At 40.5% G+C, this 26,725-nt stretch overlaps 4 protein-coding genes across 4 annotated transcripts in view; 3 read left to right on the top strand and 1 right to left on the bottom strand.

The window, feature by feature from the left end:
• rnf207a (ring finger protein 207a) overlaps positions 1 to 10,615 on the bottom strand; it is a gene marked incomplete at both ends in the record, with an annotated part of 28,826 nt that extends 18,211 nt beyond the window's left edge. The window contains 7 exons of the mRNA XM_080423489.1: positions 1,176 to 1,222; positions 1,735 to 1,860; positions 2,348 to 2,423; positions 2,553 to 2,634; positions 3,116 to 3,260; positions 3,751 to 3,883; positions 10,440 to 10,615. Of these exons, the coding sequence (XP_080279615.1) occupies positions 1,176 to 1,222; positions 1,735 to 1,860; positions 2,348 to 2,423; positions 2,553 to 2,634; positions 3,116 to 3,260; positions 3,751 to 3,883; positions 10,440 to 10,615 (785 nt within the window). The remainder of the gene's footprint in view (positions 1 to 1,175; positions 1,223 to 1,734; positions 1,861 to 2,347; positions 2,424 to 2,552; positions 2,635 to 3,115; positions 3,261 to 3,750; positions 3,884 to 10,439) is intronic.
• On the top strand, positions 4,518 to 7,979 carry LOC308080158 (zinc finger protein ZPR1-like). Its single transcript, XM_080421936.1, has one exon. The coding sequence runs from the start codon at positions 4,647 to 4,649 to the stop codon at positions 5,979 to 5,981; it is 1,335 nt and encodes a 444-aa protein (XP_080278062.1). The 5' UTR covers positions 4,518 to 4,646; the 3' UTR covers positions 5,982 to 7,979.
• Positions 10,616 to 11,777: 1,162 nt separating the features above from the next.
• rpl22 (ribosomal protein L22) lies at positions 11,778 to 19,198 on the top strand. The gene is made up of 4 exons (XM_080423869.1): positions 11,778 to 11,824; positions 13,009 to 13,122; positions 13,481 to 13,605; positions 18,889 to 19,198. Exons 1-4 carry the CDS (start codon positions 11,810 to 11,812, stop codon positions 19,034 to 19,036), a joined length of 402 nt encoding a protein of 133 aa, XP_080279995.1. The 5' UTR covers positions 11,778 to 11,809; the 3' UTR covers positions 19,037 to 19,198.
• A 1,493-nt stretch (positions 19,199 to 20,691) lies between these two features.
• The window catches only part of chd5 (chromodomain helicase DNA binding protein 5), a 56,200-nt gene continuing 50,166 nt past the window's right edge, over positions 20,692 to 26,725 (top strand). The window contains exon 1 of the mRNA XM_080423365.1: positions 20,692 to 20,767. Coding sequence (XP_080279491.1) covers positions 20,698 to 20,767 — 70 coding nt within the window. The 5' untranslated portion in view covers positions 20,692 to 20,697. The remainder of the gene's footprint in view (positions 20,768 to 26,725) is intronic.

The raw sequence follows: 26,725 nt of genomic DNA, 5'->3' as shown, positions 1-26,725 counted from the left end.
CATGTACATTCTCAAAGTTTAAGAGAACGATTCTAGACGAGTTGTACAACAATCTTTGCAATAAAACATGGCTTGCTGGGAAATTAAAAAGTATAATTGTGTCTGTCATCATGAGAAATGCAATGCAAAACATGGAACAATTTCATGCAAAGTCCACTGCTAACTAACCATTATCAATCAATCCCAAACAAGGACTGCAAGAAATGTCATGTAGGTGGCTAGCAAGTAGCAACTGCTTCAAAGGTCCACTTTGTACACTGATTGAATTCTTGTTGAATACCCTGGGTTCAACTCCAATGTGCAGCAAACATTGAAACATGAGACCTAAAACACATTGTACCTGAGAAAGTGTACTGTTTTGCACCTATAACAGATTTCTTAAAGGGACAATTAAATGAACCCATAATGGTCATAATACATGCCAGCCATCTACAAATTGATCTGTTTGTTTGTCTGTCCGTGGCTAATCTCATAAAATGCAGTGTCTCAGAGGAAATGTTTTCAAATTTAAAATGGAAGACAACGGGGGTCAGATCGAGGTGAAACCTTTCCCAGATTTGGCATCATACATCATATGTATACGTCATAGACAACTGACATCACAGACTGGCCACGTGGAGTCCCAAAATCCACATGGGCGCCATGCTATTATTAGACCTTGTTTTATTATTTACAGTGCAGGACTGGGACCTCTTGTTTTGAGGTCACTGGCTGCTGGTCTTGAACTTCATCAAGTATATACTTTAAGGTTGGCTATACTACATTCATTTGAGATGACCATAAGCTGCAACTACACAGTCATGCAGAAGTGGTAGGTAGTACTGTAATGTTTGACCTCCCTGTTGTGCTGCCCTGCCAGTCAAGCTTAATAGTGTATAACCACCTCTTTCATCTTGGGGCAGAATGGAAATCTCTCCCCACAAATGAGTGTGGTCAGAGGAGAGATTATTCTCAACCAACTAGGGTTCTATTCATCACCTTGAAGCATAATGCAAATTAAAGCACAATGGAAGAAGAACCCCACCACAAGACCTGTGACAGCAGAATAATAGCATCCCATTTGGTAAATATTGTGACCCTGGCATCATGGTAACAAAAGAGCATTGTCATAGGTCTAGATATATATATGATATAAATATATACAAATTATACAGATAGATAGATATGTAATTTACCTCTTCGCTGTTTTCAGTAGAATCTCCTTTCTCTCAGCTAGTTTCTTCTGTCAGTTAAGAGCATAGAAACAATGTATTTCATTCATTAGCCTACCCTGCAGTGAAAATAGCCTCCAGCACAATAACTTCTAATGAACATGAACATTGAACAAATGAACATTGTTGTTAAAAAAAAAAGTTCACATATTTCACAGTGTGGGGTTGGTTCCCTCATGTGGCTTGTTCATTATATACAAGACCTATGTTGCTGCTCATTTCTCAATAAGACCAACAGAGACACCCAGTGGTGAAGAACTTCCATTGCTACTATGAGACGTGGGTTATACTGTATATGGCATTATGCAAATGTAAGATATATTGTCTTACATTTTCTGCAAGTAGCAAAATGGGACAATACAATGAGTCTGATCATGTTTTGTCAATCACATAAAGGTATAGTTTTGTATACGTTTCTGCATAGACTCCTGCGTTTCTCGGCTGATGACAATAAGCCTCTCCCACTTACAGTTATGTAATTTTGTGTACATCACAGCTTTGATTCCCAGAGGTGATACCTCACCTGCAAGCTGCTGAACAGAGTACAGATTGCATTCTCCTCTTCCTTCATATTCAGGCACACCTCTCCTATATCAGCCTTGAGCATGACAATAGCCTCTCGAGCTGAAGTTTGAAGCTCCATCACTGCCTGTCGAGGAAGGAGAATCATGAGACATTAATCACAGAAAGACATTACTTTAAAAGACATTACATTTACTTATCCTGTAGGCTATACACTGATCCATTGCTAACAAAAAATAAGTAGGTACTTTATGGACGAGGTGCAAGAGTGTTTAATAAAAGTCAAGTGCAGAAATAAAGTAACAGTGGCAGTGGAATGTGTCCAAATAATTATTTATTGGACATTTATTTTGTACAAATGAACTGTTTTTTTTATTTTTAAAGAGCTTCTCAAATTAAAAGATTCAAGATGTATATAAGTATGGCTTGGAATGAACCAAGTGGCCAGAGAGTCCCACTCCAGTTCTGCTCTACATTTAAATTGCAACCTTCCAGTCCTTATATCACATACTTTGTTGAGCATGAAATCACAGGCCAACATTGTATTTATTTTTTACTGATTATTAGATGTGTCATGGTTTTATTATTAATTGAAATTGTCATGACTGGCTCACCAATACTGTCTGGTCCAATATCGCACAGCCTTGCATGTAAGCTGTTTCAATGTCAATGCAGTGTTTCCGGCTCTCCCTGTGATAAACAAAAACAATGCAACAGAATAGAATAGAATAGAATAGAATAGAATAGAATAGAATAGAATAGAATAGAATAGAATAGAATAGAATAGTGCCATATGATTCAAATAAACTATTTACTCACACTTCCATGTCTCTGAAACACTTAATGCAAAGCATTGACTTATTTTCTGTTGAGAAAAGAATGTATGGTTCCTGGTGGAGAGCTGTAGAGAAAACACAGTTCAAATCAATTCAATTCAATTCAATGGCTGTCCTGTAGCCTATGTAGCTAATTTGGGTTGGTAGTGGCATGACAAAGACAATCAAGTACAAATGTTTACAGTGAAAGTACATAGAAAATTATTATACAACATAACAAAAGAAACGAAAGTAAACACATTTGCTTTTGTAACTTTGTAATTAACCACTTAACCCTACTTTGTTGAACAGCGTTCCCCAGGGATCTATAATTATTGGTCCCATCATGTTTCCCTCTACACCAAATCCCTTCACCAAAAACACCCAATCTACAAGCTAACAACATCTACATCTCGCCAATCTACAGGCTAACAACATTTTCACGTGTCACATTGTGACACATGAGTTTGTAGATCTGCTATTTTCTCTGAACGTTTGCCTATTTTCTCTGAATGTTCGTCTGTTATGATATGCCCAGAATAATATATCCCAACATGTGGCACTCACAGCACTTCCTGTGTCTTGCTTTGGTGCGTTTGGCCAGAGGTACGATGTCATGGAGGGAAAATATTCTGGCCATGTGAGTTGATTCTCTGCAGGCTTCGCAGAGTGGCTGGCTACAAGTATTGCAGTAGTACATCACAACTGTTTCCTGTCACCGAGTGGGTGGGGCAGACAGACAGACAGACAGACAGACAGACAGACAGACAGACAGACAGACAGACAGACAGACAGACAGACAGACAGACAGACAGACAGACAGACAGACAGATTGACAGAGATGTATTAGTATAATGTCCAGTTTGTTACTTTAGCAACTTAAACCATATATACTTAGTTGACCATAGTCCCCCAGGGATCTAGGCACCTCCTTTTTTCCCTCTAGTCTACACTGAATAGCTTTGTGGAAAATAGCCGATCTACTAGCTCACAACGTGTCACAATGGGACGTGTTGTGACCTTGTGGATCAGCTAATTTTGCAGAATGTTTTTGCAAAAAAAATTAACATCATGACAAATAGAGAATGAGACTGAGAAAGACAGGCGAAGAGAGAGTGGAAAAAGTGGGGATTGGAACTTACATGTAGTAACTTCAACATTTACAAAAGCTTAGGCTATAGAGGAGTATTTCATATCGGTACCTTTTTGTTGCTTTCCGGGTCACAGTTAACACACTGGACAGGGTCCTCAGAATCCTTATGGTTGTCCACCAAGAATTTAAACAGACAGTCTTCTGGTGGGAGATTATTTGTCCCTTTTACTGCAGATGGGTAACTGTAACATAGAGACAAATTCAGATTCATTGATTTATTGAATACTTTATTAACAGTTTACAAAGAGTTAAGAGTACAGTGGTATAATTATACAATGATGCTAAAATGATCATTGCTGGTGTCAAGCTTGGAAGACTTGTCTAGGACCAGTTGCAAATTGCAGACAGGTGCTCTTTTATGGCGGTTTTGAAGGAGGTAAGAAGTAAAAATATTTGATGGCTGTTTTTTTATTAGAAAATGTTAAATTTGCGGCACCGATGGGGTACAGGCCTTCCTGTTATCATGTGGAACTCCATATTTGGGCAAAACTGATGTCAGAAAACCTTCATCATCAATGCCGTCAGATTCATCAGAACTATGACATCAGTCATGTCCATATTTGGGCAGGAGCGAGACATACTGACAGAGATTCCTGGAATTTATAGACATATATAAATAATAGTGTATATACAATATCAGATAAAATGGTATACAGCATAGAATACCATATTTGGTGTCCAGCTATTTTGAAGGTAAATAGTGCTTGCGCAGTAACCCCCCTCTCCTGTAGAGGGCAGTCTAGTGTTGTGAAGAAGAGTTCCGCCGAAGAGGTATATCAAGGGTTAAAAAATGTATCCGGAAGTAGCTGTCAGTGAAGCAACGTGCGTAGCAGTCTGTTTGTTACCAGAACGTTCTAGACAAATATCTCCCAGCGAAAAGAAGACAGCGCTTTCAGGCAGTTCGAGCCGTTTAAAGGGTACGTTTTGAGGAGAGGAGTAATAATAATGTCGGTGATAACGGAGGATAGCGTGCGGGGGGGCAGCACGAATGTATTCAAGGATATCAGCGCGGACGACGAAGACTTTCTTCCCAGCGAGATAGAGAGTCTGTGTATGAACTGTTACCAGAACGGCGTCACCAGGCTGCTGCTCACCAGGATCCCCTTCTTCAAGGAGGTGATCATCAGCTCCTTCAGCTGTCCACACTGCCACTGGTCCAACACGGAGATCCAGTCCGCCGGGCGGATACAGGACCAAGGTATTTGCTACACGCTGAAAGTGCAGTCGAAGCAGGACTTGAACCGAGAGGTGGTCAAATCGGACAGCGCGACCACCAGAATACCCGAGGTCGAGTTCGAGATCCCCGCAAACACGCAGAAAGGCTCCCTGTCGACCATCGAGGGCCTCCTGGACCGGGCGGTGGTCGGCTTGGAGCAGGACCAGGAGGCCAGGAGGGCCGCGGACCCCGACGTTGCTCAGAAAATAGACGACTTCATCGAGAAGTTGAAACGGCTGAAAGAGGTGGAGGACGAATTCACGTTGATCATCGAGGATCCGTCCGGGAACAGTTTCGTGGAGAACCCAGTGGCTCCCCAGAAGGACGAGGCTCTCACCGTCACCCGGTTCAAGCGGACCGTTCAGCAGGACGAGCAGCTGGGGATCGCAGCTGGAGATGAGCTGGAAGAGGAGCCCAGTGGCAACGACCTGGAGAGCATGCGTAACGAGGTTCTGCAGTTCAACACTAACTGTCCCGAGTGCAACGCGCCCGCCTCCACCAACATGAAGCTGGTGCAGATCCCCCACTTCAAGGAGGTCATCATCATGGCCACCAACTGTGACGAGTGCGGACACAGGACCAACGAGGTGAAGTCTGGCGGGGCCACGGAGGAACTGGGCACAAAGATCACCCTGCGCCTCACCGACCCTTCGGACATGTCCAGAGACCTGCTGAAGTCCGAGACGTGCAGCGTGCTCATCCCCGAGCTGGAGTTCGAGCTGGGCATGGCGGTTGTGGGAGGCAAGTTCACCACCCTGGAAGGGCTGCTCACTGACATCAAGAATGTGATTGTTTCCAAGAACCCATTCATGTGTGGTGACAGCAGCTTTGGGGACCGAATGGACAAGCTGAAGCTCTTCGGGGAGAAGCTTGACAAGATCATGGCCGGAGAAATGGCTGTCCACTTGGTTCTGGACGACCCGGCCGGTAACAGTTACATCCAGAACGTCTATGCCCCAGACCCTGACCCCGAGATGAAGATCGAGAAATACACCCGCACTTTTGAGCAGAACGAAGATCTGGGACTGAATGATATGAAAACGGAGGGTTATGAAGCACAGTGAATTGTGTACCACAAATAACTTTGTTTTTCGTCTGAAGCTTTAAGTTATCAGTGGTTCTCAAACTTTCAAATTTCAAGGACCCCCCTTAACCCTGACAGTAAACAAGTGGAACCAAATGGACCTGTTAGGGTCCATTTGGTATTTTATACTGTCAGAGTTACAGACTTGTAAAGGTCAATTTAGAACCCCTAAAAGCACCCTAGAGTCCCTGGACCCCACTTTGAGAACCACTGTGTTAGTTCATTCAAATTATTATGGGCACCTGGCAGTGAACCTGGTGTCGGCCTTATTGTATTTCATTTTGAGGATTTGGGGGGAATTCAAGTTAAGCACTGGCTATATGGTCAACAATTTGGTATCCAGGGAGGGACCTACTACTATGTGCTAACCACTGAAATATTTTTTTAAGTTTAAATGTTAAATGGAAATAAAGTAAGAATAAAGAATCCATGTGTAATTCCGTGGACATTGTTGACTTTAATGATCACAGCACAAACACTGTAGGCTGTAGCTGTATTCTAGCATTGCATATAACCCACGAATAATGTTCTTATGACATTCCACAAGATGGCGCCTTGTCACTAGTGAATTTTGTTCCATAAAGCTTAAGTGCCTACAGTGATGTATGGTTATAGAAAGCAAACACTGCATTTCAACAAGGTATGAAAAATCTGACCTATATTGGACATGACGGTATTAAAATTAATGTTCTTTTCTCCATAGCAACGGTTCTCTAACTGTTTCATGTCAAGGGCGCCCAAAATGGTATTTGGCTATGGACCCCCCCCCCCCAATCTTTAAAACATGATGTTTCAGGGACCTCTAAAAGTGAAGATTTGAGTTTAAAAATGAATATACATTCAAAGATTTGCACAAGTTTTTTCAAAAATAGCAGATCTACAAGCAACACACGCTGTGAGCTTGTATATCTGAATAGCCAACGTTTAAATATAGTTAAAGTGGTTAAAATGATTGTGACGCTATATTCAATTTTGCTGGGGACTCCCTGGTACCCCTAGGACCGCTGGGGGTCCCCGGGCCCCACATAGAGAAGCAATGCTCTGTAGAGTTGTTTATCACACCACACATTGAATCATCTTTTTTTTATTGCATGTTTGCATTCATTTCATGCAATGTGTGACTGTATATAACTGGCAATGCATTTGGCAGGTTTATAAAGATGGCATTTATTTAAGTACTAAAGGCATGATTTCTCTTAAAATGACCACAAGTTAGAGCATTAGGATAAATATTGTTTTATTTATACTGAATCTACTTATAGCTATGGCATTTTCAATTGAAAACAAAGTAGCAAATGTTCTACAAAAGCAATAGATTGGACCATTAAATCTGATTTACAACAATGTATGAATGTCCTTTGGTCTGTAAGAGAAACTGTATTTGAACAGCACAAGAATAAGTTAACTGATTCAACAATTTCCAATAGTTTCCAAGGTGATGCCACTAAATCGCAGTTGTGCTGTTTCCAACGTTACGTATTTCTCTATAGTGTTATGCTTCACCTTGATTCAGTGGGAGTAATACATTTTCAATTTCTTCTCCCTCACACTTTTATTGCGGTAGTTTATCTAGTTATTGTAGCAGTAGACTTGGCGCAACTCATTGCAAAGCAGTGAATTCCAGATTGTATGGATCTTGAGGGAGCAGTTGGTGATGGGCTGCTTGCTGCCAGGGAAAATACTAGTATACCAGTGTTGGTACAAAGAACAAACCAGTTATGTTCTTTGTAGTTTTATTTTACGCATACTGTTTATAACTTAAGAATGCCACATTTGACTATAAAAGCCTTGTACTGCCTACACAGCTGGATTGCTAATTAATTGACTCAGTTAAACTTAATGCTACTACTAAAAATAACTACATATTTAGCAGCTATTGGGCCAACTAGTGAAGTGACACCTCAGTGTGAGTGAGCATCCAGTAGGCCAAGAGTAACTTGGATGTAAATTTAAGTTCAGCATTTATTGTCATTATCAGTTCTCAATAAATGTCTTGTATCCATAGCGTTTCAGTAAGTTATTTGTGGTGTGTAGATCGAGGACAATTGGTCAAACCCACAGCAGCTGTACTGCAAAGAGGAAGGCCAGATAGGCCTCATGCATCTCCAGTGATCCAGGTTATCTAATACTCTTAACAGTACAATAAAAGAGACAGATTTAGCCTCAGGCATTAACAGAATCAAAACCCTGGTGCTGTTCATCAGGGATAGCACTGCTTAACTTTCTCAGAGAGATCAGAGATGGTATCACGTTTAACCAGTTAAGCCCAATATACTTGGTCAAAAATAGCTGATATACAAGCTCATAATGGGTCACATTGTGAGCTTGTAGATCTGCTATATCTATTTTTAAAAAATGTTTTGGGAAATAGGGATGCCAGAATTAATGTGTATAGGATACATGACCAGCCACAGCTTGCATAAATAAACAAATCAGCACCACTTTATTCCGTGATGTCTTCACTGACGGACATGGTTAAAACAAGGTTCTATAAAAGTCCTATTTGGGCTACTGCAAAAGATTGAACCATAAATTATATTTTCTGATTAATCACCATACAGAAGTGATCCTATTATTGTGTATCTCTCTGCTCTTTGATCAAGAAAAGCGACTGCTGCCCTTCTTAGGTGGCTATATCCACCATGAGTCATTCTTCAACAGGGGGTTGAAATTGATAGCCTTTGTGCAACTGCTTTAGATTGTGTCTAAGCTGCGGGCACCGGTGCCAAGATACCATTGTGTGCTTTGTTTGCTCTGCCGACTGCATGGTGGCCTTAACGGAGCTCGCCGGCCACGCTGAGTGTTTACCTTCGGGTTAAATCAGTGCCTGGGCTGACCCTGCAGCTGTTCCAGCCACTCTTGGGGCTGGGCGATTAACCGAAAATATATCAAAACAGATATTTAGGAGTAGGACCAATAATGGACTGAATTTTGCTCATGTAGGTTAATAAAATAATCAAGAAGAAGGGTTTTTTTCCCCTTATATATCAATTCATCGATTTGTTTTTACAATCGACTAATAATGTGTCGCATTGCAACTCGTTGTGGTCTTGTAGATCTGCTATAAACAAAATAAATATGGCGAAATTTGAAATATTCCTGATATTGATTTGAAGTCATATCGCCCAGCCCTAGCCACTCTGGCTCTAGTTTCACCCTACCCTATACCGAACCTGGACAGCCTTAGGGTCACTCATTTTCCACCTCAAAGCCAAGATAGAGAGGCAAGAACCTCTTTTCCAGGTGATTCGCCCAGGTGGGTGTGGTTTTGAGGTTAGGTTTAGGCAAATAGGCATAGTTTCTATGAGGTTTGGGTCAGGGATAGGCATATAACTACCTGGGTGAAATACCAAAGAAAGAGACAGACAGAGAGAGTGATGCTCTCTGAAACCAGTGACATTGTCCTCAAATCTCTTACATGAACCAATCTCATCTACTAATCAAGTTATACAGGATGAATCCCTTACAGCAGAGTCGGTCTAAACAGGGCTTGTGTTGTGCACATTTAGCTTGCCACATTTATTTTTTTCTGGCCCTAAAGAAAACAGACCTGTGAGTGTGACACTATCTTCTGTTTGTTGTGTAATGATGTTTAATCATATTTAACCACATTAACCCTAGTGGCCCTATTCTGTGCATGTCATAAAAGGCAAAGATTTTGTGAAAATAGGCGAACATTCAGCGAAAATAGCCGATCTACAAGCTTGTACTGTACTGCTTGTTCTGGCTATTTTGATTGCCTATTGTCGGCGAAGATATTTCGTGTAGAGGGAAAAAAGGAGGAGGCCAAATACAGACCCCTGAGAGACCCCGGTCAATAAAGTATATAGGCCTATAGATTCAAGTGGTTAAACTGTAGCCTATTTTTTTAAATCACAATCACAAGCTGATTGCAAAGTATATCATGAAGATATGAGACTGAGAAGCTGTTAATCACTTGTCATTTGTAAAACCTATAGATTTTATTTGGCCCAGTATTCAGAAGGGAATCTCTGATAATGACATCAAAGAAAAGGACCCGCAGACTGTCTGGAACTTGCGAAAGAAATGTTGCTCTTTATTCAATGAATATTTTTTTGTGTGATGTGTGGGTCCTTTTCTTTGATGTCATTATCAGAGATCCCCTTCTGAGCATATGCATTTTTTGTCCTCCGCACCTCTCACCAACCTTTGAGGTGTGCATCGGCCTTCTTCTAAAAAATGTGTCCCAGTATTGCCATGGCATACGAACAGTGTTAGCTTTCAGCAATTGTCTCTTTGTGTCAGATTTGTCTCATTTATCACAGATTTGTCCCTTAAAAGTTTCATTTAATGTCTATGAGGAAGCATGAAATAAATGTAAGTCTTTGAAATCAAGTTTACAAACATAAACAACCTACACAATTATGTCTACATGTGTAGGTTGTACGTTCATCAACCTCTCAATGCTCTTGCTTACCCACAGAGGGGGCAGCTGAGACGGCTATCATTGGTGCAGCTCTGGAGGCAGTGGTGACAGTCCAAGAGACATGGGTGTTGGCACTGTTCATGGCATAGGTGACAGACCAGGGGATGTTCATTTGCACAATCCACATCACACAGGTTATTCAAATTGGTGAATGCTCCCTTTGCCATCTGCAAATGGAGAGGGTGTCAAATAAACTGTCAATAGTCACAGAATATTCTAATTGCGTTCAAGTGCATTATCACCTTCACTGTTAAAAGTTGGTCTTCAACTCTGAAACTGAATAAAACATGAACATTTGATCAAGTCTGTGTAGTCGAAGAAACAAACAAACAAGTAAAGTAGGTTCCAAACTTGCTTGTTCTTTTCCTTACCTTCTCGGCCATGTCAGCAGTGCTCAGATCTGCAGCAGAGACAACAACACATTCCATAGATTGCACGAAAGTAACATCAGCACCCTGTGTGTTTGTTTAGTGCCAACATGACAGCCACCGTCTTGAGTCCTACTGTAAATGCAGTGGGTTAGTCTGTCTACTGGAGCTACTGTCTCACCGTTCACTGGTGCTATCAGTTACCCCCAGCAGGAATGACAGCAATGCAGAAACTCTTCAATAGTGGCCGATGGGGAACCAACAGCAAGCAGCTGACAGCAAGGGGACAAAGGGGAGAGTGATAGGGGTCTTATACCAAAGTGCAAAAGGGAATTCATATTCCTGTCATTAGGCTATAGGTCAGAATACAGTAGAATAGACTACATAATTATCCCAGTGGAGTGGTGCTATAATATTGTGTCTTTTTTTCCTTCTTTATTTCCCACTGGGAAACCAAAGGTATTTTGTACACATTCAGAAGCAAACCTCAAACAATTTTCCCATTGAATGTCTATGAAACCAAATCTCTATTAGAGTTGTTTCGTTGGCAAATATTAATTTGTGATGAGTGTCTGTCATTTCCATATAGCTATTTTATGCTATATGTTGCCCTAAAGTTAATACAATAGCAGCATATGTGAGCTTGTAGATCAGCTATTTTCAAACGTTTTTTTTAATAAATGTTAGACGTATTAAATGATAACTTGTGAAACATTCTGCATAATGAGTACTTTCTACTTTTGGTACTTTAAGCACATTTTGATACTGTACCAATACCTTTGTACTTTTACTCAAGGATTTTTTTTTATTCCAGACTTTTACTTGTATTGTATTTCTACATTGCAGCATTGATTGATACTTTACAAATGTGAGTACTTTTTCCACCACTGTCGATTCCAGATCAGATAGATCGATGAGTGCATCGATTGTGCAGAGGGGTATTATACTTCCTGCGCAGCGTTGCCTCCTTCTTTTCTGCCAAAGTTGTCAGTCATGGCTCCTAGTATTGTGAGTAAAATGTAACCAAAATGTGCTCTTCCATAGTGTGTACTCTGTTCATTCTGGCTTGTCTTCTAAACACACGAGTGTGTGTTTAGTGCACGTATATGAATACGTCTACTGCAGTGGTAAAAAGCCCTTTACTGGTCTTTATTTACCTTGTTGGTTCAAACCACGTTGGGCTAATGCTAACATTAGCCAGTAGGAGTAGTAGAGGCTAGCGTCCAGTAACGTCAGCATAGCCAGCATGTTGGGAAGATTCATAGTCAACAGCACTGAACTTTTACCTGTCGTACAACTAGTGTGTTATTATTAGCCTTGATACGACTGACCGATGAACGTCTTGATCCAAAGCTAGTGTGTTATTGTTACAGTGGTGGTGGAAAGTAACCAAGTACATTTACTTAAGTACTGTACTTAAGCACAGTTTTGAAGTATTTTACTTTAATGGAGTATTTCCAAATTTCAATACTTTTACTTCTACTCCACTACATCTCAGAGGCAAATCTTGCACTTTTATTCTGCTACATTTATTTGAACATTTTAGTTACTACTACTTGGTAGATTTTGACTGTTATTACAAAACATACATTGACCACTTCAGCCATATATATATATATATATATATATATATATATATGTATGTATGTATGTATGTATGTATGTATGTATGTATGTATATATATGTATATATATGTTTTTTATAATTTCACTCACTCACTCTCTTAGGCTATTTGATCTACAAGCTTACAGATGTTTGGTACTTTTAAGTATATTTTGAATTTTTGATGCCAATACTTTGGTACTTTTACTCAAGTAAATTTATTATGATTTACCAGACTGTTACTTGTAACAGAGTGTTTCTACATTGTAGTATTGATACTTGTACTTAAGTCCAACATTTGAGTACTTTAACCACCACTGGCTATTTACTAAATTCATCACTAACGACTCGTGCTGCCAAAATAATGCCGGTCTGTGTTTTGGTGTTGATCTCGCTATTAAAACCTCCATCCATTGGCTCAGCAAATCTAATATCAGCTGTCAGTAAGTTATCTCTTGAGCAGGAATGGAGCAGCAAGCTCTAGTTTCATCGACTGTTAGGAAGCTACATGATTTGATATAGACTATGTAATGGATTTATGGTAATGTTTGTGACTAACCTTTTTTAATTTACTTTGTTTACTAACTAGAAAAAGCCAGTGCTGAAGAAGCCGGGGGGTGGTAGGAAGAAAAAGCAGGTCCTAAAGTTCACATTGGACTGCACCCACCCTGTTGAGGATGGCATCATGGACGCTGCCAACTTTGTAAGTAGATTAGTTGATCTGTTATCGTATTTCCATCTGATCTCTCCAACATAATGCATAGCAGCTGCAACGCAAGGTCCCTGGACACCACCAGCACATTGCTGTCTATTGACCACAGTTCAATCCTGTTTCTCACAGAATTGAATGGCTTAAATCAGGTCGTGGACTAGCTATTCAATGAGCCATTGTGTTTTGGATGTTCAAAAATAAAGCAACACAATCAGCTGCTACAGCTGTCACAGTTGTCACCTTATAAGTTGCCACCTTTTCTCTGCTGCTCACAGTGAATATCGGGGGAATTTCAGTGTTTTGATTTCAGTATTGTTGCAAAAATTCTGTGCTCTCTTTTCTACCCTAGGAGACTTTTCTCCAGGAGCGCATTAAGGTGAATGGCAAAGCTGGAAACCTGGGCGGTGGTGTGGTGTCCATCGAGAGGAGCAAGAGCAAAATTGCTGTGAACTCTGAGGTTCCCTTCTCCAAGAGGTATAGCATGAGCTGAATTTCTAATGGGTTTTTACACAATTGTGAATGCATTGTTCTCCCCAACACATTTAATGGACCATACCATTGGTCTGGTGTGTTAAGCCTGTTGACTACAACTCATGGTACACTTGACGTCGCTGCCAACCATTTTCCAAAGCTAGTTAGTTGAATTATCCTGGAAGCCATTGGATTCAGTTAATTAGTATAACTAGTCCATACCCGGGGATGTGTTCAGTCAAAGTATTAACAGACTTTGGGTTATGTGCTGTATAGCCTACAGCAATAGCCCCAAACCTTTTTGGCCCCAAGGAGCCCTTCCAATATAATAGCACCGTGGCGCTCGACGGTAGGGGTGGAAGCCCGTCCTGGTGTGGACCTGCGTCCCCCTGGCATCTTAAGGCTTGTTCTTCCAGCTCGGTGATTGGGTGGCGACATTCGTTTCACAAGCTGCTCTTTCATCATCTCTTGTTACTTGCAGGGGAGGTCATGTGGAGGCTGTCATCTTCTGCCCCCTAGGTGAGGGGGGAGAAGACGGTTATACCTAGGTGTGGCTAGGTATAATTTAATATAACTACTATAATTTAGTATTTAGTACACATCCACACAAAACTACATCCCGGAATGCCCCTGTGGCTCACCTCGTAGGGCCGACCCGGTTTGAATCAGAGTCAGATACGAGGCCCTGTACTGCGTCTGGATGTCTGTGTCCGTCCCCATCTCACTCTCCTGCCATTTAAAGCAAACATTTGTAACTCAAATCTTTGCTTCATGGGGGTCCCTGGAACAAAACATTCTGTGAGACGGGGGTCCGCGGCCGAATACATATCTAAAAATGGTTTTCTAAATCCTAACAGTATGTTGCTATATCAGTGGTGCTCCAACTTTTCCATGTCAAGTACCCCCAAAATGATATGTATTTGGAGATTTCTGATCATCTGGCGATGTAAGACTAAGTGAGTGATTTAACTTTTTCTTACACTAGTATCACGTTTGTCAGGAGTATCATATTGTGAAACGCATTTTATACTCTGACAGCGCATGGGACTTAAACCCATGCATCAAATGGTACTGTAAGGATAATTCCTTTTAACAGGTCGTTCATGAAAGTCCTTGCGGTCTTGTTTCCAATGAGAACCTGTGAGCAATTGGGGTTAAGAGTCTTGCTCAGGGACAAATTTCATATCATCGGCACATATGCTGGGATAGCCTGGAATCGAACCTGGGGCAACCAGGGCCAGCTGGTTCCCTAGGCGGGCTCACTAACCACTCAGCTATGGCCGCCCCTTCGCTGTACCATTGGTCAAGCGTATTATGGCCCTGATACTCGTATCGATCAGTATAGGTACCAACCTCTATTTGTAAGACTGTTTATTATTCTTGGTGTCCTTTCTGGCTTCAACACAAGTAGTCCAACAGAACTAACAATACCCATATTCAAATTCACCATTCTGCATAAAAAAGAAACGGGTGTAGGCTGAAATGTTTTAATAGAGAGCAGTGGAGAACATACGTTTTTTTGCCTGGATTATGAGTAGTCAGAGTTGGCGCAAGCCTCAGATCCTCTGGAATTCATATGTGTGGTATAACAAACAGTTTTTTTTATAGAAAAATAACATGTGATATAGTTTTATGAGCTGATACATAGCCTGTGATTTGTTAGATTCGAGACAGGGATAACCAACCAGTGTAGGGCCTTGCCGGCACACAGCTACTTGATTACCTACTTGGTATGCCGACAAGATTAAAGCAGCCTTAGCCAGGCTAAGTTTCCCTTGAATCAATTTCTCATTCTTGTATTTCTATTATTGTAAAACGGACAATTTATTTCTTAATGACCTTTTGTTGCTATTGCAAATGAGGATGGAAAATCAATGGCACTGATGTCAATTAAGTCCAGGACTTTCTTTCACAAATCAACAGTTTTCTACTGTACATATACACACATACTCTGGCGCAAGCAAATGTTGTCTTGACAACGCGTCCAGGCAAAGGTCTATGTGCATATTTAAGTAGTGTGGTATATTCAGGATGCTTGTGAGAGCTGTGGGTGTAGTTACTATTTAAAGTTGCACTAAGTAATTTTCTTTGTGTTCATTTGTATTATCATTATTAATACATTCTTCATTATATTCAGACGGCTAACAATAATTTAAATTCTCAGACTCTTCCAAGGCCCTCAGCCCGACTTCCACAAATAATCAAGTATCTTTCATTGGCCTAGACCTCACCGTGTCTGCTAGTGATTGAATACTTTATCAGTGGGCTACCATTACAGAAATGTAAATGGCATGAGGTATAGTCAGACATTAGGCTAAAAGGATAAAAGTGACAGTTGTTGTGAACTTGTGAAAGGCTCACAATAGTAGCTAAAATAGCCAGTCTACACTACAGTATAAGCCCACAGCTTGTAGATCGGCTAGTAACCAATGAAAAGTATTAACAAGAGCTTGTGACCGTATAACGATTACATTGGATCGGATCCAGGAAGAGTCGGCACATCAATGTAAAATTGGCAAATTTTTCCCAAAATCTAAAAGAAATTGCAAAATGGTCTGAAGTAATGTAAACTATACATTATTTGAACGTGTTTGAACATTTGACATTAGGGCCTTATTAATTTTATCTATTGAAATGAGTTTAGTTTTTTAATTGATTGAATACTTTATTAGACAGAAATGTAAACGGCACCATGAGGTACAGTCAGACATTTGAGCTAAAAGGATAACACAAAAATGTCCTGGGGACTTGTTTCCATTGTGGTCCTTAAATTGTTGAATCACTGACATCCAAAAAAAGCTTTCATATCAGCCCCACTAACAGACACCGTGCCAACACGGGACTGACGTTTTATACACAATTAACCAATGTCAAAAATATTACATGGTTCAACAGTTTTAATTGCTGAGTTGCACTCTGACTCAAGATGATGTGAACCGTGCTGGCCTGGCTAGATTTGTTTGCATACTTTACAACCACTAACAAGACCAGCAAGATTGCAGAAGGGGGGCAGAATGGGCTCAGTTCAGCCGCATTGACTTCTCACTTTCCAAGTCCTGAGATAGCTTTCTGACCTTGCTCAGAATAATGAATATAGTTTCTTAACCCATTCAATCCGGGAACGCATCTGTGATTTTTTTTTTGTGCAAATCTTTGAATACATATTCTACAAATGTCTTTTCAATCCTAACAGTTTAAAAATATATAGATGTTGCTATATCAGTGGTGCTCCAACTTTTCCTTGTAAAGGACCCCCAAAATGATATGTATTTGGCCGCGGACCCCCATCTCAAAATATGTTGTTCCAGGGACCCCCAGAAGCACAGATCGGAGTTAAAAATGTTATGTGTATATATATATATATTCAAAGATTTGCACAAATTTTCTAGATTTTTCAAAAAATAGCAGATCTACCAGCTCATGAGCTATGAGCTATTTTTTAATAGCCAGAAATCTAAAATGACACGGGATGCGTTCCCGGTCTTAAAGGGTTCAAAAAAGAAAAGCGCTGGCTGATTATCTGATACAATTAGCATGCACACCATATCAGATTAGCACAACAAAACCATCTATTCACTCAGACACATACAGAGATGGAAATGATTCTGTTAACCCTAACCCGAATGGGGGATGGAATATCTTTCTCTTACTTTTTAAATGATTGGAGATTGCAAAAAAAGAAAAACAGCCATTTAATTTATTTTAAAATTGGTATATACTATTTATACTATTTAGTATGCATAAAAAGCTTAAATTACATAATTCCAATCACAGATTTACTTTCAATAAAGGTTTGCAGTACTTTTAGAAAACGTCTTAAATTATGTATTAGAGCTTAAAGATGTGTGGGTGCATGCACAATGAATTGTTTATGTATTGTTTCTTATGTCAATAATGAAATTCGGCAATCTCCTTGTAACTGGTATTAAAATGGTCTTTCAATGTTGACTGCTGAAGTGCAGTTCCTAGTGTGGGACTACACAAAAGCATTACAATCATGACTAGGCTAACATTGTTCTTTTGGGTGTAAAACAAAATTCACTCACTTAAAATCAAGAGTGAGTGAGGGTGGGAAGTTAATACAGTATCAGATGAAGTAATTGTCATACTATTGTGAAATAAGGCTCTGACTTGAATGATCCCTGTTCTGTTAAAAGCCCAATCCAAACAAGTGTTTGCATGACAAAAAATATAATTTCTCATTCTAATTGGTAGACTTTCAAAGAAAGGACTGAATATTGTTAGTTGGGATTCTTTTTTTTTTAAAGTCACACCATGGTCAAATAGTATTCAAATACAGTTTTAACCTGCTTGGCCCTTGAAATTAGTCTACATATGGTAGCTGGACATTTTTGTTTGTCATGGTCATATGTGGAACAAGATTTTTGTGAATTTACTTTCAGGCAGTCCATTTTGTCACTGCACATTTGTGAACATGGTAAACCCCTACCCACATAGTTTAAATTAATCTTTGTGATTGAATGGCAAATCAAATTTGGGCCCAGATTTGTGCTGTACACAGAAAGTACATTTAGTACAAGTTGTATTTTTCTATATGCTAAAATGATCTGTTGGTCTTTCCCTTATTTCATGAGTAAAAAGCTGAACTATATGAGTAAAAAATACATTGCTCTAAAATGAGTTTTTGGTCGTTGACTCGTTAGCAAATGGTCTAACTAGAAAAGTGGATCTCAGACTTCATGTGGCCAGTCTATGACGTCAGTCATTTATGACATAATGTGTCCAAATTTGGACAAGGTCTCAGCCCGATCCAAACCCCATTGACTTTCATTACAAAATGTAAGCATTTAAGAAAGATATAACACTTTCCGAGACTGTATGGCGGTACAGTGATTGGTTCAGCAGTTTGCAAGATTAGCCCCAGACAAACAGACCCTCTTCTAGTTGGCTCACCCCCTAAAGAGCTACGTCATAAATAAGGCTGAGCATAAATAAGGCTGAGCAGTTAGTGCATTACTGTTGGTTATCCAAGCTCTTTCCTTCACTCAGTTGATTTTCTACTTTTATTCCCACAGCATTTCATTTAGAAAAATTCTAGGAAAAATACTGTACCTCAAATTCCATTATTAGGAGAAATTGTATTCTTCAAAAAAATATATACATTTTGTTGAGGAGTCTCCAAATCATGTCCCTAAAGATCTTTTATGCCAGCCATAAATTTACAAATTGGTATCAATTTCTTTTTCATTTGGGAATGATAATACTTACAACCTTGCCCAGGTTAAAACTTTTTCCATAAACTACTTTCTCCCTGTCTTCCACCAGATACTTGAAATATCTCACCAAGAAGTACCTGAAGAAGAATAACCTGAGGGATTGGCTGCGGGTGGTCGCCAACACTAAGGAGAGCTATGAGCTTCGCTACTTCCAGATCAACCAGGACGACGAGGAGGAAGAGGAGGATGAAGATTAGACTACTTTACTTTTAATAAAAGAAATTGAAAGACAAAAAGGAAGGTCTTCCTTTCTGGTGTTCCACCCTTTTCATCAGTACATGCTATCATACAGTAGCAAAACAGCAACTACATTTCAACAGGATGATTTTCATTTATAATAAACCATTTTGTGAAGTAATTATGTCTGTACCAGTAAATTAATTCAGTAATTATTCCTTTACTTTAGTTGGGATTGTGATGTACTGGTGAAACTGTTGGACGTGGCACGTGATGTCTCTTGGGTGCCGTGAGCCTGGTAACCTTGACAACACTGCTGTGCCACACAGGCACAACAGGCAGTTCACAGCTCTCTCAGTAGCTAATCTTGCTATTTTCCCTGCCAGAACCATGAAATTAAGTTAGGGAAAGGAGCTGTGTGGTTTGAGTGTCAACAGGTTCGTTTCTAGTTGCCCACCACCCCATCCACCTGACAAGTCATGGCGCACGACCGCACGTCAGAAAAAGCTGTAGTTTGCATAAATCCTTGATCACTGAAGTTGCACCTTTAATACCTTGAGATAATTTTCGTTTCCACATCGTTTTTATGGTGTATCGGTTTACTTCGCACTTGATATCCCACTGCTATGGGATTGTCAAGTATCTGAGGGAGAAGTTTCTATCCGATTTCCTTGTGTAAACCTCCAATTCTCAGGGATGGAAAGTAACTAAGTACATTTACTAAAGTACTGTACTTAAGTACAATTTTGAGGTATTTTTTTTACTTTACTGGAGTATTTTCAATACCTTTACTTCTCCACTACATCTCAAAGGCAAATATTGTACTTTTACTCCACTACAATTATTTGAAAACTTTAGTTACTTTTTATTACTAGATTATTACAAAACATGCATTTCCCACTTTAGCCATATATATAAGCCATATATATATATATATACTTTGACTATTTGAAAATATCCGCTCTACAAGCTCACAACGCATCACATCAAGATTTGTATACATATTGAACTTGTGAAATGGGACATTCTGCACAATGAGTATACTTTAGGTACTTTAAGTACATTTTGATACCTGTATTTTTACTCCAGTAAATGTTAAATACCAGACTATTGTAGCTGAGTATTTCTAGTTTGCGGTATTGATACTTTTACTTAAATAAAAAATGTCAGTACTTTTTCCACCACTGTCAATTCTAACGGACTTGCAAGTTGCAAAATAAAACGGGCAGACGTACGACAGGCGTTAGAGCGGTGTGTGCGGCAAGTGGCCCCGGTGCACGGTGTGTCTGTACAACATACTACTAGTTGAAGTGGTAACTAGGGGAGCATGACTAACTAGTTGTGCTGGCTGAAATTATTATGGGATGGATCGTCATGGCAACAGACCAGACGTCACTATCTGAGCATGTGTGTTCCATTTTTGCCTTTCTTATTTTCAGACTGTGGAAGACTTGGATACAGAACTGTGGAGGGCAAAAATATTTCTTTTATTTTGTCTTTTGCGTGGAAAACAATTTTACAGCCAAAAAAAGGAGGAAAATATTTTTTTTTTAATATTTTAACGACGGAAAAAGATTCCCCTTTTGGTTGGAGAGAAAAAGGAACAGGCTGCGGCATCTGGAGGGTTAACTTCCAGTATTGTCAGCCCTAAAGGCTTGTTTTGGGGGGGCATGAGATAAAGATGCCGGGGTCGCTGAGTAATGAAGACGAGGAGGGACGAGACGACATGGATTTTGAAGACGACATGCCAGGTGAGGGCGAGGAAGGGGGGGGGAGGCGGGGTGTCCTTCACATATTTAGCGCCGCTACGCCTTGAATGCGGGGAAAAGGGCTTGTCCTGCTGTTCTTCATCGCACCACAGAGGAGGAGGAGGAGGAGGAGGGTGGTGTAGGTGCAAGAAGCACAGTCATGCTTATTATTCTTACACGACCCAGTGTCTTAGAGCTACACGGGGGTCTTACAGGTCTTATTTAGCCCGGCCGCGGAGTTCACAACGTGCATTTGGGGCGTATTATATACGGAACCACTCGGGTCTCGGCAGGGGAAAAAATTGTCAAGGCATCCGAGCACGAATTGTAATTGTTATATCTACTGTATATCCTTAAACATTTGTAGGGTAGTCTGTTAAGACCCAACTTTGTCCCCCCCAAAAAAACTAAAACAAATATCTGACTTCCAGTAGCTTGGTCTGTTGTTTTTTCTCCCCCATTGCCAAGGCTATTGCTGTAACATTAAGTTGTTAAACGTTCCGCTGTTGGAACAACATGTTAAACATGGGCATATAGGCTATAGTCGGCAAATAAAGTGTCTTTTATTTTCTTTTTCTTTAAAGTGAAATCATGTTCTAATATCGTATGGTTCTTTATCTTTTCACATATTGGCCTAATTGGGTCATTATAGGAGGATGACAGGATGCTCATGACTTGAGGTTTTTCCCCACCATTGGCCGCAGAGGTGTGAAAGCCACGTGTATACAGTAAACATTGCTTATCAAGTGTCCAGTCAGAGCCGCTCTGTACTCTTCACTCACTTCAATGTTTAGCTGAGCTCCATCCATACAGCAGGTCACAGCTTCTGAATTGGAAATGCGCGATAGAAGAATATACACTTAGGAATAAGTGAAGTAGCTTGGTGACATAAAGACCTGTCAAATTGTCTAGTCACAAAGTCATGTCTACACACTATCAGCCATGTCAGGTGGCCGGCCAACATCATTTGGTGGTCCCTCTATGTAAGTTCTAGCCGGATGTTATTATTTTAGTTTGGTATGTCTACACCACCAGCCTATCCAGTTAACAACAGACTTTTACAGTGGTCCTTCTTGAAGACTTCAGTTAATATGTGGGTAATCTCTCAAGAACAGATTCTGCTCTGCATGTGGGTGATATTGCAATTTCCCAACAATTGATTTGTAAGAAAATGCATTTTCTGTCCTTGATGAGATATAGATCATTTAAATTAGAATAACCTGGACTCTTCTGGATTGTCACTTTGTGACTTACATTTTCTGAAAGGTATAGCTGGGAGTAAATGGTTGCCTATCACTATCACACTCTGGCAAACTGCAAGTGGCATGGGACATTTACTTAATGCTGGTTATTATGGTGTTCTGAGCCTAGCTCATCAATCACTCCATCCATCTCTGGCAGTCCTATAGTCTTAAATCTGTAAGGATACATTTGCCTTTTCATGGGGTGTCAGTGACTGCTTGTGATGAAGTGACTTCACTTAAGGATGCCCTCCCTCTGCCAGTCATCATTAGGACTACCATACACAGTATGGCAGTGTCAGTTCAAGTCAATGGGATCAATAAATGAATCACTTTTTAGACTCTAGCTGCTTGTTAATGTTAGACGATTTGTCAGTGGTTTGATGCCAAAGGGCTGATTTGCTTTGTTCTTGCTAATTCTCATCTCACGTGTGTGTGTGTGTGTGTGTGTGTGTGTGTGTGTGTGTGTGTGTGTGTGTGTGTGTGTGTGTGTGTGTGTGAGAGAGAGAGAGAGAGAGAGAGAGTAAGTGAGTGGGTGGGTGAAGGTTATGGCAACTCCAGTGTGCAGGGAAAGTTGACAGTGTAATGTTCTTTCCTACTGTTGCACTAAAACGTATTAAATGTGTCTTTTTCAGAAGCAAAGATATTGCATTATTGATGGAAACATTTGTGATTGACCTGAACAGCATGGTCATTGGTGCAAAAGTAGTGATGATTGTAACTTATTTTCCAAGCTTTTAGATTACAGATAACACAATCAATTAGAACCATCAAAGTGCTGGTGTTGGAAATTAGCCTCTGCTGGAAACGTGTAAAGATATTAGATGCTGTGATTGTTCTATGATTTCTATCTTTGTCCCTTGCACATATGAACCAGTACAGTAACATGATGTTTGTGTGCACTATGCCTTTAATAAGCCAGAGAAAAAATGAGAGTGTGTGTGTGTGTGTGTGTGTGTGTGTGTGTGTGTGTGTGTGTGTGTGTGTGTGTGTGTGTGTGTGTGTGTGTGTGTGTGTGTGTGTGTGTGTGTGTGTGTGTGTGTGTGCAAGAGCAAAGACAGTGTGTGTGTGTGTGTGTGTGTGTGTGTGTGTGTGTGTGTGTGTGTGTGTGTGCATGTGTTGTACATGTTTTGCTGTTGAGGCACATGTCTGCCAGCTCTTGCCTGGGGTAAAATGTAACCACTGATGTGCGTCCCTGTTAAATGAGTACTTGGTTACGCACGCATAAGAAAGGTAGGGGGGAAGTGATTATGGCAGGTGAGTGAGATATTTGTGTGATTAATTTTGAATGAAGACATTGTCATGTCACCATCAGTCACATTTGCTTTTTGTCTACCATGGAAGTTCAGCTTCTTTCGAGTTTGCATAGATGTTGCACAGAAGAGGGCCTTCACACAATAAGTAATGGAGGCAAGCAATCACATCACTTTGCCTTGCCTGGTTGCCCTTCTTGGATGGAGATGCTTTTAGTGCAATATAGATATTCAAGAGGGAATGTCGCTGTACAATTATCCACATTAACCCTGGCAAATTTCACAAAATGGTCAGTTTTCAAAATCTTTCAAAATGAAATAAAATCTAGTTTTAAAAAATAGCAAAAAGAAGTTTGCCATGTGTCGCGAGACGCGAGCTATTCATCGTCGTACAGGACTTAAGTGGCTAACGCAACAATATTTCATGAACTACAGCCCTTGAGCACCACTGTGCCTTTGAGTTGCTCCAGTGTAATATAAATATGTGAACTGTCATTGGTTTATATCACAGACTGAGACTAATATCACAAATCCTTTTGTATTTTCTCTGGGCTTACACCATGATGGCCCCACCCTTTGTGTTTCCTTTTATAATTGTTTTGTACTTGCCTGAAATTGAAAGATTATTATGGGCTTTTGTGTGCCGACAAATGCTATCCCCTTGGAAAAGGGGCTATTTTTGGCTCCCTCACTGTGAAAGTTGACACCATTTTTTCCCTCTGCGCGTGCATGTGGCTGATACAGAAAGGATGCGTTCTTGGGTCCATTTGCGGATGCTGCGGTTTCAGCTGTTTGCTAATTGTTTTATTCGCCATCTATTACATGCATTACTTTCTTATCATCCTTTTACACGGTCAAATACGTCCATAACAGAGTACATTTTAATAGCACTATTTATACTATGTCCCTTCATCATCTTAACGACCAAGATTTCTAATAATAGTGCAAGGGTGTCTTTGTCCGAAAGGCAGTTTAAGACGGAGCTACTACAAGCACTTATCCAATGAGGAAGAGAGGTTTTTTGGCTCTCGTCTTTTCTTTCCTCTGTGGCGGGCAGTCTGGGCAACACTAAGTGGGCATTTCCACACGGGGGCTGTCATAGAAAAGGCCTAATGTGTTTTCCTGTAAACCTCTGGTTTTCTCACCGGGGAGCCGCTCATGAATCTCCCCTCTAATGGATCGCGCCAGTGGCCGAAGCCCTTGCAGGAAGGTCACGGCAGCGATACCAGCGTCTCTCTTGCACTTCACTGAGGGCATGTGGGCCAACAGTAGCTTCAGTCCTTTTCCAAACAGCACCTGGTGCCAGTGCCCCTGAGCCACAGGACAGATTGACCCCCTCCCCCCCACACACACACACACACACACACACACACACACACTCAACACCTGGCATCGCCTGGTTGATTCGGCAACCAGACGGGTGGGTTCCCCTGAGGCAATCTCACAGGCCATTTAGTTGCGAGGCTGCCAGAAACAATACTATGACGCTATATTTTCCCCACATTGAGGCAATGCAGTCTTTTACTACACAGCCGCACAGCTTTTATGATGTAGCTACATGGCTATATTATTTACACACATAGGAACATCCTTTACCTTAATTTAAATCCTGACTCCTGAGAGTGTAAAAATTGACCCAAATGGACCCACTCCTTTAAAAAACAATTGTTAACACAGGATTTTACTGTGCATATAGGTCAAATTGGATGTTAAGGTAATATTTGTTCAACATGGATAAGTTGGACTGCTCCCACTCTGTGAAGTGTGAACAAAGCTAATTATCACCAAACTTGCAAATTCCATAACAATATTTCTTACTCTCAATAAGGATTAAGCACACTGATTAAGCACACTGCTGCAAATATGTACTGTACAGAGCAGAACCACACAGATATCTTAGCATTACATAAAACATATCTGGCACGCTGTGTGGGTAACCAACACCCTTCCATGTGTTCACATCAGTGGTTCTCAAACCTTTTCATGTCAATGAACCCCAAATTGATATGTATTCAGCCGTGGACCCCCTTCTCAAAATATTTTGTGCCAGGGATCCCCATAGACCCCCAAGTTTATTTCAGATTAATAAAACAGATAGAGGGGAAGAGAAGGGGAGACCCGTGGATCCTACTATATTATAGTTGGGTACTGGATAGCTCTGCTGCTGTTTTGCTCTCATTTGGGGATCCGACAGGATGGAAAAAAGACAAGAGGGTACGCCTACCCATACTTCTATGGCACCTTTCCCTTCGTTGCTGGCATCAATCATGTCCGTTACACACGGTGCAAAGTGTACGATACTCATCAATTCTACTTTTCTTTGTGAACTCCTTTAACTTGCTCCATTTTTCACTAAATGAAGTTTTCCGTTTTGGCATCTTTGGGCAAATCTACCACAGATTATGTGCGTTACTACTACAGTACTTGGCGTTAGTCTAATCGTTAGTCTAATCCAACCCAGCATGTAAACAAGCATGGCCAATGTTATGGCCAGGACCTTTGATTGGCTCCCACAAAGTTTCCCAAGGGAGTTGAGTTGGAACAAATTGAGAGGTAGTCGACACCTTTTTTAACACATTTGTGAGGAAAGCTATCGGTACGCATTTATTTTCCAGATTGGTCACAAATTTGGCTAACTTTCCCTAACTATGATATCCCAGTCAAAAAGTACTGCAAGAACGTCAACTCTGCTGTATTTTTCTATTAGCTTGACACCAGTGCCTTCTGCTTATGCATCTGAGCCCATTTTATAATCTGTACATCTGACAGAGATGTTATGCTAGCTGAACTGCCATCATGACTTGCCTGGCAGGCAGCTAACATACATTCTAGACATTAAAGAGCCCTGCTGTGAGGCATGGCAGTATAGCCCTTCCATAACTCAGAGCATCATGTAGAGAGATAGAGAGATACTGTATGAATATAGGAGACATTGAAAGAAATACACAGTAAGAGAACTAAAAGAAAAGAAAGAAAGAATAAGTAAAGGAAATACAGGAACTATATTGAGGTTAAGTGAGAAGAAACAGGCAGATAGATAGATAGATAGATAGATAGATAGATAGATAGATAGATAGATAGATAGATAGATGGATATGGATGATGGCTATAGATGGATCGATGGATGTAGATAGATGGATATCAATGGATAAATCAAGATAGAAATATATAATCTATTTGGATATGGAGATGGGAGTTACAAACTAAGATTAGTAGCTAGATCGAGATGGGAGTCACCAGAGCCTTCTATTGGAGAGTTGCGTCAATGAGGGGGCAGAAACAGTGCCAGTCACATGGTTCATGTAAACTCGAAATAGTGACAAACGCTCATAGACTCCAGTAGCCTGGTTCCATACCATAGACCCCGCCCACTCTCTGAGTGGACTGCCTCTTGGTCTGGAGTTGTAAATGTGAACCTAGGACTTCTCCGGTACAAAATGCATTGTCCAATGAGAGGCGGAGGTGGG

Source organism: Gymnoscopelus braueri (genome assembly GCF_963280865.1).
Source record: "Gymnoscopelus braueri genome assembly, chromosome: 3".
Lineage (NCBI taxonomy): Eukaryota > Metazoa > Chordata > Actinopteri > Myctophiformes > Myctophidae > Gymnoscopelus > Gymnoscopelus braueri.
This window is presented reverse-complemented; position numbering and strand designations above follow the sequence as displayed.